Source organism: Cyrtonyx montezumae, unplaced genomic scaffold, assembly GCF_038088225.1.
Source record: "Cyrtonyx montezumae isolate F1298 unplaced genomic scaffold, pur_monq_1.0 scaffold_10, whole genome shotgun sequence".
Lineage (NCBI taxonomy): Eukaryota > Metazoa > Chordata > Aves > Galliformes > Odontophoridae > Cyrtonyx > Cyrtonyx montezumae.
This window is the reverse complement of record NW_027071826.1, coordinates 20,877,292-20,892,140: the sequence shown is the minus strand read 5'-3', so window position 1 is coordinate 20,892,140 and position 14,849 is coordinate 20,877,292. Positions and strand designations below refer to the sequence as shown.

Below are 14,849 nucleotides of genomic sequence, written 5' to 3'. Positions count from 1 at the left end.
CCTACTCAATTAACCTGGTGATCCTTTCCCTGCCAGGCACCATAAGCAGCACTTTCCCCTCACAGAAGCAGCTGGCTTTTGGGTTTTGCTCTGAGGAGGTTGCATGGGAGTTAAGTGAATGACAGCAGTGTTTCTGCTGGGAGGGGCTGCCCTATGGCACCCTTAGCACTTGCCCTGCAGGATCCTCAGAGAGTGTCTCTGTTATTTGACTGTAACACGTCCTTGACCCATGTATTATATCCTGATGAAGAATTCCAGAAGCTGCTGAGGTGGCTGTTGGAGCTGAAACCCCTCTTCTGCTTTACTGTGTCTTATCTACTGCCGTTTTGCTGCATTGCATTTCTTCCCCAGTAAGCTGGGCGAAGGTGCATTTGGGGCTGAGAAGCCCTGAGTGACTTGCCCAGAAGAAGCAGTTCTCATGATCTGTCATTGCATCATGTTAAATAATGTAAGATGATGCCACAGAAGAAGTATGATGAGGAGGGGTGTTTGCTTTCAGAAGAGCTTTAGTTGTGTAAATGCAGACTGAAGAAATACATTATCTTGTATCAGTGGAAGTGTATATTAAAAAAAAAAAAAAAAGCTAAGCCTTATCTTATCTCTTCATGAGGCGTGGATTACAGTTTTTCCTCTTGCAGTGGGTCCTTTCTGCTTCTTAAAACACTAAAAAAAAAAAGTAACTAAGCTGTGCTACGTTTAAGTACAGAATCTTCCTGGCTATTTGGATTTTAATGGACCTTTATGGATGTTAGTATTGCTGTCAGTAGTACGGAAGAAGCAACACAAATAAAAACATACTGTGTAGGAACTGGCAGCTTCTGCTTTCCACAGCTCTTTGGCTATGTATCTTCAGTTGGAGACACCCACAGATAAAAGAGGAGGAAATGCTTCAGCCTGGAGCTGTGAGACACAGGCAAGAGTAGCAAAAGGGGCTGTGGTGCCCAGGGCTTTGGAGTACATGTGTACCTCTTCCACAGCATTCCTAGGGTGAGTGGTTCAGGTCTGATGCATTTCATTGCCTTGGCATGGGCTCAGTGTGTACTGAGCGTGGGTTCAAAGTTCGCCACTATGTTGGAGCACTGCATGAAAAGGAGAGCCCTTCTGAAGGGGACAAATGTTGCTGCACTTGGCTTGTGTGTTTTATCTGCAAGCTTTTTGGAGGAACAGTGTTTATGTGGTAAGGTGTGGTGGCTGTCTGGAAACCATATCTCAGAGCAGCAGTTGCAGTGCACAGGCTTGTCTGGAGACTTTTCATGAAGGAACTAAGTCCTTTGCATGGATTTTATTTATTTGTGCTCTAGAATACTGAATTTGATAGGATTTAGTAAGTATCCTTCCAAGAGAGACCTACAGAGAGTATTTAGACTCTTCTGTTTCCTATTTTCTGGGAAAGGTGCATGAGAACACAGGAGCACTTGGCTAGGGCAGGCAGCCCTGGGGCGAATCAGCACTCATTGATGAGCTCTAAGGGAAAGACAGTAATATTGGTGTGCATCCTTGCAGCTCCAGAGTCTCCACTTAGAAACTTGCAGAGATTGAGTTGAAATCGTAGTATCTGCAAAGCTGATGTATTGCCTCTTATACGTGTGCAGACAACTTTAACTGTTGTTACAGTTCTGTCACTTTGACCAAACTGACAGCCTGCTGTCCCTAGAGCTCCCTGGGACTCCTGCCCACGCAGGGCCTTTTAAAAATTCACATCGTGTTTGCCTTCCTGCATTCCTGATCAGAGTATTTGGTAACAGACTAGTTAACAGTTAGGTACATTGTGTGCAAATAATTTGGGTTTCCTGTTGTCCTGTTCTTTCAAACTCCTGAATGAATCCTTCCTGGTCCTGACACCTCGTAGAACAAATTAATTGCAATAAATTGATTAAAATCTTCCACTGATAAAACTTTGCTTGCTATATGAAGAAATTCTGTTGAGATGGCAACTTCCCGTAAAAACCACGCAGTGAATGCTGATGCAAGAGTTCATTTAGTTCTCCTTCTGTCTCGAATGTTCTCCTTCCATGGTGATCATCTTTTGGCCCCGCAGCTTTTCTGGCAGGCTTCCTGATTGTTCTGTGTTTGAAGAGTTTTGACTTATGCTGAGGAACAGCGTGACAAACTTTTCTGGCTTTATTATGGCTTAACTTCAGTTTGGTCTGGCTTGCTGTCTCTTCTTTTTCTTGCTTGAAGAAATGAAGTCCCACTTCTGAGGGTGTGCTGGTTTATTTGTTTTTTCCTTCTTTGCTTTTTAACTGCAGGTTTTTTTTTTTTTCCTCCCCTGTTCTAAATTTTTGGATGATATTCTGGCCACCTGCTCTGAGGCCCCAGATACAGTGTATTTGTGCAGACTTAATGCAAGCAACAAGTTTCTCTGGATTTTCCTTTCAGTTCCCTTTTAACAAGCTTCTTTCCTTTTAGGCAGATCTCTCTTGTGAGTTAAATATCACCATACTGGTCAGAAGGGATTTTTTTTTGCTGTTGTCTGTGTGTCTATTTTATTCCTACTGCTGCAAAGGAAGCTGAATTTGAGTTCACTGCAGAACCAGTCACTATCATTGATGGTGGGGCATGCTACCCTAGGCCTAAATCAGGAATTGTGCTGTGTTGGGTTCTCCCCAGAAAGAGGTATTTATGGGATCTGAAAATGCAGACTTTTGCATCAACCCTGTCATGACCCTTAGCCTGTAAGGGCATTGCCAAAATTTCTCACTGTTGTGTTTGGGTTTTTTTGGCTTTGCAGCATCTTTCTCTTTCTGTCTTAACACTTTAATTAACCTTCTTGGCGTGGTGGTCTCCTGTACCTTGCTTGCTCTGCAATTTTATAAGGCTTTTATATCCTTGCTGCTAAATCTTAGGTTTCTTTAAGGTGGATACCCACTCGTCCATCAATCATCCATTTATATTTTTATGCTGATACTGCACTGGTGATTATCCTTCAGCAGACTGTTAGTATACAAACAGCTAAACTTAAATTAGACATTCCATGTCAACTATGAAGCATTTATACCATCTTCCCAGCTACTTGATGTCTATTTTATCATCTGTTCTTGCATACAGTTGAATCTTGAATATGATGTCACTGTTGGCACTGCACCTTGATAAAATTCAGATAGGAAATACTTTATTTCTACTGTTTCCTTATCAACTTCTAGAGAATAAATGATCTGCGCTGCTATAGTTGTCGACTTTCCAGGTATTCTGTTTAAGAATTATCCCAGAGCCTTCTTAAGTGACAGCAGCCTGATTTCTGCAGGGAGATTCTTGGAGAATAGGACGTGATTGTGTATTTCAGGTGTGGGGATGCTCTCACATTGTAGATCTAGCTATGTGCTGAAAACTAAATCCCTCCTTCTGAAAGCTGAAGACTGTGGTGTGTAATACTCATCGTGTTGTACCTCTGTTGCTAAAGGTGATATGAATATCCATGGTATGTGAGTATCCCTCAGGAAGTCAAAGGGGCCGGCCCCATCATAATAGAGTTAGTAACGTCAGTGACCCTGACGTATAAAGTGTGTTTCCTGTTGCTGTTTTTCTGAGGTTTAATAAACTCACAATGGAGAAAGTGTTACCTTTTATTTTATTCGTTTAGAAGAGAAGGAGGAAGGATGGCCATCCTTTTGTGTTCAGGTTTTCTGAGAAGAAAACAGTGGTGTCTGAGAGAGCTATGTTGGTCCTGTTGGACTGTCAGTGACCACAGGACTCTCAGAAAAGGGATTTCTGAACAATTTGCAAAATAGATTCTCATTACCCTTTTTCAGATAGGAAAGGATAGAGAAAAGAGTGAATCTAGACCATGGTCCTGGAGAAAACTTCCTATTTTCTGTGCGTGTTCTGCCACAGTTCAGTGGCTCATGTGACAGTATGTGATTGCAGAGAGTGAACCAGGAGCAGCTAGCACAGGAATCCAGCCCCATCCTTCCAGGAATGAAAGGGTGATGGGGCAAAGAAGCAGTTTCCAGGAAGCGATTTATAGACCTCGTTCAAAGGGTAGAGAGGCCCACGTGGAGCCCTGTGTAAGGGCTAGGAAGATCCCAGCCTTAGATGGAAGGGAATGATGTTGAGTCTTGTCCTTGTAGCCTGAACTTCTAGGAGTGCTGAGAAGCAGTCTCAGCACTGGAACCTGGTGTGGCTGTGTCCTGGCTGAGCAGGTGTGCTGGAGCAGCAGGACCATACTCTGGCCAAAATGAATATGCTGCAGAGACAAATGTGCTTCTGCCCTGTAAGTGCCTTCTTGGTTTGGTGTCCGTCTTTACTGTGCTTCGTTGTGCTTACTGAATCTCTGAGTGCTCTCATTCCCAAAAGTGGCCTGATCTGGCATGGCACGTCCATAACCTCTTGGTGACTCTTCCTGCCAGGTCCTGCAATGTTGTGGGAGTGAACTCAGCACCATGTATATTGCCAATCCAGACCTATGCTATCATGGTATCCCAGAGAGGGCACTGTTTGACCCAGTAGGAGTTTGGCTAGATGCTGTTGAAAGTTACTTGTCTGTAAGATAAATACAGTCTCTGAATCTAGCAGACAGCTCTGAGCCATGAGCAGTTTCCTTGCCTCAGACATCCACCAGTTGAGTGGAGTAGGAGGGCTTGCACAGAGCTTGCTAGACAGCACAAACCGACTTTTATTATAACCAGCAGATGCAGCACCTGGAGAGTATTTGTTCTGTGATCTTTTATCTTGGCTAGTGAATGAGTCTTCTGAATGAGTCTCTCATCCTTCAGTGTGAGGTATGTCTGCAAAAGCATGCAGAAGGTGTGAGGAGTTTTTGCTAGAAGGCAAGTCAGGAGGTGTTTGAACTTGTGCCAGTGACACAGAGCTCCTGGGTTGCTCTGCTTTTGTATTCTGCCATGATTGTATGTGGTTGGTGGGCAGAAGGGTACTTACTTTTCTTGATTCTTGCTTTCTTTGCCTGTAGAGTAAGGTTGATGACACTAATACAGCCTTTCCAGGGACTATGAAAATACTGAGCACTGAATCCTTCTGTTGGTCAGCACTGCTGTTCTGCTGCTTTATCATGGGGCAGCTGGTCATGATTTTGCTAATGGGTTCATACCTACCTGATGTTTTCATAATGAAATGGTACATACAGTGGGCTTAATTTGAATACATCCTTATCTTCACGTTTTGCATACTCCTATCGCCTTTCAGCATGAGGATGAGAGCAGTGGCTCTTAAAAAGGCTATTGACGTAGCATGAGTAATCAGCATGGGGAAGAATGTTTTTTTTATATTTCTAGTCTGTCTCAGTTCAGTTAGCACTGTACCAGCATTGTGAGTGCTTTTCCAACTCTGAGCAAAGTGTACAGCCTGCAAAAGAAATTGGAATTCTGTGTTTGAAGAAGAGGTGAGAATGGATGCATGGCCACCTGCTGTCTCTTTCTTGGGTGCCTTCTCAGTCCTTCTGTTTATCTGAAGTTCTTGTGTGTGCCTTGTTACTGTTCACAAATGTAGGCTAAAACCAGGAAAAAATAAATGAGGGTGTTGCTAAACAAAAAATTATTTTTTTCCTGTACAGGGCTGAATGTTGCTTGCTCTCAGAGATGTTATCCAGAGCTTAGCAGATTTGTGGCTATTTTTCTGGTGTCTGAGAGGGTTGCAAGTTCTGAGAGGGGCCAGAGGAGCAGGTACATACACTCCTGGGGAAGCAAAATGTAACTACAAAATGAAATACAGGAACAAGTGGGAACAAAAAGTGGCTTTGTTAAGCCTCTTCTTTAGAGTACTCAGAAATTTGATAAGTGCACTTCGATTTCAGCCTTTATGAAAAACTTGCTCACAAGCATCAAAGCAGCAGTTTATCCCCTTTGTCCTTTGAGGACACTGAAGGCATGTGCCTTTTAGTCCTACTTGTCAGCATGACAAAGCCTGAGCTGATACAGCTCCTTGTTGCTCTTCTGGAGAAATTGCTATCCTGCAAAGAGTCCAGATGTCCTCACAGAAGCTTGTGCTGTCGCTGCAGGAGCTCCTCAGCTGGACATGTGGGGTTCTTGGCATAGCAGAGGACAGACCTGCAGGGGTTTCTTCTTGCAGCCCTTTAGGGCCAAGCATTTTAACTGACGCAGTTGCCAAACCCCATTGCACAACCTCGAAGTTTTGGAAGTGTTGGCAGTGCATATCCTTTGCTTTGAACTTTTATCTTCTTTGTAGGTTTTCTTAGTGCGCTGGGAAGGGTGTGAGAGGTATTAGGGTGAGCCTTGTCTTGGGAGGGTGCTCACTCAGAATTAATGAAATGGCTAAGACAGATCAATATCTTGCTCATAAGGAGTGGGTGGGATTTGACGTTACATCAGTCCTTCCTCTTCGTCTGGTTTGAGGGAAAAATAGGTTAAACTCATTGACCCAGCAAAGAACTGGGGTGTTTTTTGAGAGCATCATTTTCTACCATTTTTAATGTACCAAGTTAGATTACCAGGTGACTGGGCTAGCACCAGAACAAATGCAAGATAAGGAGTGGAATGTGTGTGTGGGCAGGAACGTGTATGGAGGAGCACAGGGAGAGCAAGAACTCCACTTTGTTGGAGGCAAGTATTCTGTTCAATTCTATTATAAAACCTTGACTCAAACATCCTAATAGTTGTGAATTTGGGGGGGGACCTCTCATAGCCTAGTTGCTGTGGGCAGCTGCTTTAGCTTTCAGTTATTAGGTTGTAAAGGAGATTTTCACCTAGGAAGTGAATAGGCCAAATTGAGCTCTTAATGTGTGAGGGAAGATTGAATTTCTCATGAGCTCTGAGCTAGTGTCATTGTTGTGGTTCCATGTCACCTCTATGTCCCCTCTCTCTCATGCTCAGCTCGGCATTGCTCTTGGCTTTCTGATCCCTCCAGTGCTTGTTCCCAGTGTGGAAGATGTGGAGGAACTGGCTTACCACATAAGTATCATGTTCTTCATGACAGCAGGTGTGGCAACAGCCCTGTTCATCCTGGTCGTCATAGGTAAGGAGGTGGGAAGCATGTGCATGACTTCAGGTGGGGCTGAAATAAGCCTGAGTGAGTGGAGATCACCTGTGGATGTGTCCCTGCACACAGCAGCCTGTGTCATGTTATTCTAGATCTTGCTGCTTCAAGCCCTTGATGAATGGCCATTGTAGAAGTGAGTTGGGAGTGGTAGCAGGACACTAGAGATGCAATCCCCCCTGTTAAAGATCTGGCTTCAGGACTGAGAAGTGATGGGCTTGGTGTAAAACCTAGTATAGTCTCCCTAAGCACTGGTCACTGTGGAGTACGAGGCCACCTTTTCCAGCTGGCTTTTCACATTTCTCTTTGGCATTTGTATGTCCACACAACACTTCAGCAGCTGTCTCTCTACCTTCCTGCAGACCACATTATTAAACCTGCCAGCTCTTCTGCTTCTACCAAATGATGCGTACAGAACATGCTAATTGAAGGTGAGGTGTATCCCCAGTGATAGGAGATGTAGAGGTGCTCTCTTCTCCTGCTCCTGGATAAGTCTGTGCAGAGAATCAAAGCTGAAGAACGCTGATATTTTTGACACTTGGATTTACTAGCCCCTGTGCTGTCCCTTGAGCACTTCTTTCCTCACTTGTGCCCAGGCTCCCCAGTTGCACAGTTGCAAACAGTTCTATTTTATGTCTGGTTTCAGTCTTCAAAGAGAAGCCTCCATACCCTCCAAGCCGAGCTCAGGCCCTGATCCAGTCACGACCAACAGAGGAATATTCCTACGTGCAATCGATCCTCCGTCTGCTTCGCAATGCCAACTTTGTGCTACTTATGATCACTTACGGTAAGGTCTGGCTATTCTTCTGTGCTTCTAGACATGCTTAGCTTCTCCCTCTCTCTCCCTCTATGCCGTGCCAGTGCTGTAACTGGGCTGCTGTGGGTTAGAGGAACATAAGGATAGCTCTGCTGCCACAGGGGTCCCTCAAGCACCGCAGTCTGTCCAGCAGTGGTTGCAAGCAAACACTTAAGGAGGATTAAAAGCAGGACAAGCAGGCATAGGACAGTATGACCTCACCACTTTTATCTCAGCTTGTGACTGCTTTCCGTTCTGGGGTTTTCCTTATCAAGCTATGGCTGTTTTTTTCTTTTTTTTCCTAGTTCATTAGTAACTTGGACTAATCTAAGTGTTTACTTAAGAAAAATGGAGCTGTATTTCAGTGCAAGTCACTGCATTGAGTGCAAGTTATTTTTCAAGGAAAGTGTATGGCTGCCAGGCTTCCTAGTGGAGGTGATGTAGAGCATGTAGGTGTGTAGATTGCACCATCTTTTTTGGCAATTCCTATGAAGCAAATAGGAGGAAGAATTAGAGACCATGTCCTTTTGCCATCTCTTCTTACATGCTGGATTTGCTATTTCTCTAAGGGCAGTGTAATGTGTTGAATCTGTTCCTGATGCTGAGTTGTCCTATCCAGAAGTATTTTTTTAGTTTAGCAGTGACAGGGAAGGCCACTGCAGCCTGTGCCTGGCTTGTGAACTTGTCTGCAGAGAGGTCTGTCCCCTCTTCCTATCTACTCACTGTGGAAGATTTTCAGAAGGAAAAATAAATAGTGCTTGAAGTTCTGTGTTCTGCTGTGTCTGAAGGACTTTGTAGGTGGTACATCCAATTGGAAAGAGTAACGTGGCATTTTATTGGTGCTAATGGTCCTCAGAGCTGTTGAAATCTCCTCTCTCTTCCCAGTGCAACAGATCTTTAGAAACACCCCTCTCAGACCACCCTTAGGCTCTACTGGTTTACACTGCAACTGCTATTGTGTTTTGTTTTCCACTAGTACTTGGTGTCCTCTGTGAAAGCAGAGATTGAAGAAACTGTCAAGAAACGGACTGAGGCAGATTGGCTAAAAGCTGGATTGTGTCATCTGCCTGGTGTGCATGTACATTTCAGGAAAAAGAAAGGTGAAAGCATTAGTTTTTATAGGAGTAAACAAGCCTTAGATGAGAGAGGCAAGCTGTCAGTATGAAGAGTGTATTTAGTATCTGATCTCCCTGGGATAATTCCTTCCTGGCAGTCACGAATGATGTGGCAAGTGTTTAGTGCCTCGTAATCCTGCCTTTCTTCCTGCTGCTCTGTGCATTTATCCTGCTCCTCCCTGTGTCGGCCTCATGTCAATCTCCAGTTCGACTTTAAGGCTGCTGGCAGTGAAGATAATGTGACTGTTACTCAGAGAGGGAACTAAGCAATGAAACCTTTTTTTTTTTTTTTTTAAACTCATCTGGCTTTGAAAATGGGGACAGTTTTTCCTACTCAAGTCAGAAGTTATGTTGGCCAGGATTTAAGACATCTGCAGCCACATGAGCACAGCTGAGTCATCCTCCCTAGCTAACACAAAGATATCTGCAGCTTCTTGTAGCTTTTGTATTAGCATAGTGTGCAATGGGGAGAGGGTGGGGAATTGCATGCTGCTTCATCTTCCCTGGCTTAAGAAAGAATGTGGGCCTTCGTGGGATGCCAGGTCAGAACAGGCCTGTGGATCTCTAAGGTAAAATGGTATTACCAGCAGCTGCCAGCTCCTTTCCTGTGGTAATACTTGCAGCGATAGAAACATCAGTGGCACTGCAGCAGTGCTAGTGCAGGGAAGCCTTCAGGCTGCCTTTTCCCAAAGACATCACCTTGATAAAACTGAGGCCTGACACGAAGTGGGAATGAAGCAGCTTTTGAGTTTCTTGGATTGGACTCTGTGCTGGAACTCCACATTGCTACAGAGAGGCAGTGGCCAGGAAAAGGGAGGGAAAGTTTGGGAAGGGTGTGTTAAGTGGGAATGATGAGACAGCTCCAAAAATAATGAGCATTTGGAAAGGGGCAGTGATGAGAAGGCAGGATAATGAGGTCTGAATAAGGAATCGTTGTTCTGGAGGATGATGAAGGTGAAGAGGAACACCAGTAGCCTGACTTGTAGGTAATATGTCAGTTAAAGGAGAATTGAATTCTAGTTCAAAGCTTCATAAGAGCTCCTTTTGGAACCTTAAGCAATAAAACTCTCCTTTGTGGCCTCTGTGAATTATAGGAGACACCGTGAGTTTTCAAAAATGTTCTTATACAGCACATTACAAGCAAATCATGGTAACTTACTAATGACTTGGGAGAGGCTGGACTTTCAGATGAGTTTATCCCAGACATTGGTTCTAGCTTCCTCAGTCTGCAAAATCGGGCACTATTGGAAGCACATCTTGCCTATTTTACAGGCATTCAAACAGCTGGCTATAATTTGTGGAGAAACTTCACGGAGCAACTGTGACATGCCTACATTTTTGCCAGCCTTCACAAATGTGAATTTGATGCATTGTCTTGATTCTTAGAATATTTTGTCTGACTCTGATGCCAAGTGCTGCTGCCAACTAGGCATCTCTTTCTATCCAGTTTAGGACTAGGCGCCTTTCTTTTCCTTGGAAATCACAGACCCTCTGTGGAGCCAGCATGCTGATGGCGTCAGCTACTAGTCTGGCTGTCCCCAGCAGGCTAGGTGAGAAGTATAGGTACACAAACAACTACCATGTGTTCATGCCCAGCTTTGAGGTGAAGCAACAGGGGATAGAAGGACTGTTCAGATCTGCTATACTCCCGTGACCTAGCACTGAGGTTTGTGGCGTCTCCTAGTGAGCTGGGTGTTCCAGAGGTGAAGACTCTTGTGGGTGCTTTGTCATAGCCAGGTGTTGCAAAGAGCCAGCTTTTGAGGCTGCAGGAGTTTCCTGCCCTTCTAGGTACCTCTAGAAAAGGATTGGTTGGGTTTTTCCTGCATAAAGAGCAAGTCACTCAGCTTACTTGCCTCTCCTGTCACTTGACATGCATTTGGAACAGGGACCGCTGCTGCAGGCAGTCACCTTATGGGGTCAGTTGCATAACTTATTCATCTGTTCTGCCCCATGAAGCTGTGAAGTTAGCTCTGCTTAAAGTTGTTAAGGATGGTGTGTGAGCAAAGTGTGATCTTCCCTCCAGCTATTAATCTTGTGGCTTCTTCGGTTGCTTCCTGAGCTGTGTAGGGCAGTGGGATGGGTTTGTGATTGCCCAAGGCTTCAGGAGCAGGGGAGTGGGAGTTTGACCTCAGTGTTTTGTCAAAGCTCTGCCTACTGGAATGCACTTCTGTACCACGTATTACCATCTTTCTGCTTTTAGCTGAGGCTGAAAGAGGAAAAACAGGAAGTGGGAACTTGACATGTATCTGGGCTGACAGAATTTCTGGCATCTGAGCCAGAATTCTAAAATTCCATGCCACTTCATGGAGCCTATAAATGTGTGAGCTGCAGTGGTGAAATCTGTCTCCATCCCTTCCTCCTACCAAGTTCACTGAAGCCTTGAAGAGAAACTAACTGCAAATGTAAATGACTTTCTGAGAAGAAAGTTGAGCTGACTGTTACAGACATCATCCATCTGGAGAAGGTTTCTCAGTATCACCCAAGGTGAGAGTGTAGCCGTTGTGGTACTGCTACTCCAGTGCCCATGTGGATATTCTTGTCTGCTATAAAAAAAAAAGAAAATTAATAATAATAAAAGCACTCTTGTTTTCTGTGCCATTCACTTAACTAAATCAGAGTTGCAAGTGTACTGCAGCCGGGTGTCTGAATATGGCTTGACCAATATCACCCTCAACAGTTTCCATTCTCACCTTGGGTGATACTGAGAAACCTTCCCCAGGTGGCTGACGCCTCTAACAGTTAATGTAACTTCCCTTTTTGAAAGATGATTACTTTCACAGTTGTTTTTTTATTTTTTCAGGCTTCAGTGGTATCTTGTAAAAACGTGAGACTTTCCTCGTGCAGATGCACACACCAGGTGCCTTGGGGAAGTGCTGTCTGTGATTGCCATTAGGTCTGCTCCTCCTTGCCTTCTGCTATTTCTTGGCTTGGAGAGGCTATCCTTTGCTGTCAGCTGGGAGAGGACTGCCAACACGTTTTTTTTTGGGGGGGGAAGGAAACCTTGCTCATCAGTGGCACTGGTGTTAGTTGAATCTCAGGCCCTGAGATTCACCTGATGCTGAGGCAGGCGCTTTGTCATTGTTTTGAGAAAGCTCAGCTCCACCACTGAAGATGCATCTGTCTGAGGGAAGGGTTGAGACCCTATGAAAGGCTTGTATGACCTTTCAGTACTAGATATGTGCACAGCTTCTCTCTTAGCTCTTCAGGTAAGAACCATCCTGACACTACAGGGTGCTTCCTACTGCATGCTGAGATCCAGTTGTCCTTGGTCTCTGTTTCTGCCAGTAATCTATGTCTGGTCTGTCCAGCTGTAGCATCTCCTGATACTCTGCAGCCTGGCTGTAGATTGCTTTCCTGATAATCTTGATGCATTTCTACCTAGCAGAGTAGCAGCAGACTGAATATACTGCATTTTCATCCCCCCCTCAGGTCTGAATACAGGCTGCTTCTACTCCCTGTCTACTCTGCTGAACCGCATGGTGATCTATCACTACCCAGTAAGTACATCCAGTCCTCGTGGCCTTCTGATCCTTGCTGTTGTCCATTGTTAGCTGCCCAAAGAGAGTCTGTGAGAAATACAGTGCTTCTGGCCTGGGTCGATGTGCTTCTGAAGCCTGCAGCACTTCTGGCTGACTCTGGTCTAGGTTTGCTGGCTGGCTAGAGGCCATTGTTTCTTTTTGTTCTTTACAGCACTCTGTGCAAAATGGGAGCTCTAGAAAAGACAACTCCTTTGCACCCTGAATAACCCAAGTATAAATTCTTCTGAGATTCTCCTAATGGTTGTCTCTGCCCTGTTCCTGGCAGTGATTTCTGCTGGCACATCTGTACCTGGAGGCTGCGTGTGCTCTGGGTGCTGAGCTGCTGTGGCGTTTTACTGCTGGAGCAGAGTGCCCAAGAGAGACTGTTCATCCTGCCTTATAGTGGGTCCTAGGATTTCCTGGTTCATGTGGCCCAAATCCTGATGCTAGATATCAAGCATTGTTGCATTTATGCTGACTTCCCTGAGAGTGCCTGCTCTTGCTGGCTAGCGTGCTCATGTGTTCTCTGGGCTTGCCCAGAGAGAAGTGCCTGTACCCAAAAGTGTTCTTGCAAATGCTGCTTTTGGTTAGCTTATTAACAGGAGTCGTCATGTATGGGACACTAACTTTGGTGTCTCTTCCTGTCTGTGTTCTCCACATCTCTGTTGTTGTTGGCTATGACTTGGCTCCTGTGTTTTTTGTATGTGTCTTACCACAGAGGGAGGAGGTGAATGCTGGCAGGATTGGACTCACCATTGTACTGTCAGGAATGGCTGGTGCTCTCATCTCTGGCCTCTGGTTGGACAGAACCAAAACCTACAAGTAAGTCTTTTGTTAGCCTGTGTGCTGCTAGTGATTCTGCTCTTCAGCTGTGTGAAAAGAGCAACTCTGTGCAGTTGCAACTTGGTAGTCCAGAGACTGAATTGTTGGGAAATGTTTGAAGGGAAAAAACATGTTTTTTGAGAATCCAGTTAGTCTAAAGTAAAGTTTGGAGCAGCGTGATAGTCTCTGATGGACTGATATGAGGTCTAGTGCTAGTGCTTCCTAGGGAAACTTGCGGGAGGGGAGGGAGAAGATAGCCTGGCTGCTGCTTTGCCAGTGATGAGAGAGCTCTTGGCACGAGCAGAATCATGACTATACCAGACCATTTCTCTACCCTTACAAACCAGCTTCTGTGCATCTTTGTCCTGCTTAATGAAAGACGCATTTAATCCAGTGTCCAGAGGCATTGTATGAATGCATGTTGTTGTATTCAGGCCAGAAGCAAGGGAAGAATTGATGAGGTTGTGGATGGGTGGTTCTGGATTTTCTGCTTGGTGGGCTGAGACAGCAGATCTGGCCTGTGTACTATGCCCATTTTCAAGGAGACAGTGGAAGGTCATTTGGTGTCCTGCAGTTCCCAGTTCTCAGGAACTCAGATCTTGCTGACTGACTTTTCTATATGGGGTGTCTCAGGGAATGGAGAGCCCCTCTCCTTTTTCATGTGGGGATCTATGTAATCAGTTTCCAGTTTGTCTGCTTGCTTTGAAAACTGCTTTTCTGGTGTTATGCAGGTGATGCACTGAAGGCAACTTTGGAGGTCTTTTCCTTATAGCAGCTTTTCACCTTAGAGGATACAGCTGCCTTGAAGCTGCCTAGTATCTTGTGGGCTGCTTAGGTGAATCTGGCAAACTGAGGGCTTGTAGCTTCTGAAGTGGTCTCTGTCCCTGGCTGTCAAGTATGGGTTCAGAAATGCAGAGGAACTGTGCTTCTGTGGCAAGAAAGTATGGTACACGGTGCGAGGGGACAGGAGCAAATGACTAAGAGAGAGACCAGTAGGTTTCTTGTCATTTCTAGATCATGTACCATTGGGTATATTTCTCATTTGGCAGTCCTAGGAAATGGAAACACAGCTTTTGTGAACTAGAGTAGCTAACTGTGCAATCTAACTTCTCTTTTTCCAGCCTGAGGTTAGTGGTATGGTAGCCTTAATTGGCACTGCTAGGGTAGATGGTATTCCTGACTCTCCCTGAATGGAGCTCAGTAGTAGCATGAGGGCTGAAGAGCTTTGTGGTTCACCAGGCAGAGCTGGAACTCACAGTTTGGCAGCATAGAAGGAAAATAAAATCTTGGATGCATTGAAGGGACCACATAGGTGAGCAGGGCTGGATGAGTACAGAAAAATAGAGCCACCCATAGAACTTATACAATGGGCTCCTAAGAGTATCTGGGAATAGATTTAGGCTTAGGTGAAGAAAAACTGCTAAGAATTTGCTCTCTGTTATAGCCTACTAAATGGGATTTCTGTGGAACTAGCAATTCTTTTTTTCTAAACGCTACAGAATCTTTATTTAGCCTCATTTAGAAGTCTATTTAAAAAACTGTCAAAATGCCAGATGTTCTAGGCAGGTACCCTCCCCCTTCTCTGCACTGCTCCGATAGTGTCAGGAATTAAATGGTAAGCACATGAAAATCAGGAAGGAAAAATGTCCTTTT

General features: G+C 44.8%; 1 protein-coding gene across 3 annotated transcripts in view; it reads left to right on the top strand.

Moving 5' to 3' along the window:
- Positions 1-14,849, top strand: part of FLVCR2 (FLVCR choline and putative heme transporter 2) — a 30,315-nt gene that overhangs the window by 4,097 nt on the left and 11,369 nt on the right. For 2 of the 3 annotated variants that reach the window (XR_010623158.1, XM_065752377.1), the window contains exons 1-4: positions 6,692-6,924; positions 7,592-7,732; positions 12,286-12,353; positions 13,093-13,196. Coding sequence is in view for 2 of the 3 variants with exons in the window: in XM_065752377.1 (XP_065608449.1) it covers positions 6,714-6,924; positions 7,592-7,732; positions 12,286-12,353; positions 13,093-13,196 (524 nt within the window). In the remaining variant the exon portion in view is untranslated. Of the gene's footprint in view, positions 1-6,691; positions 6,925-7,591; positions 7,733-12,285; positions 12,354-13,092; positions 13,197-14,849 lie in introns of those variants that run through there. The other variant, XM_065752371.1, reaches the window with a different exon arrangement.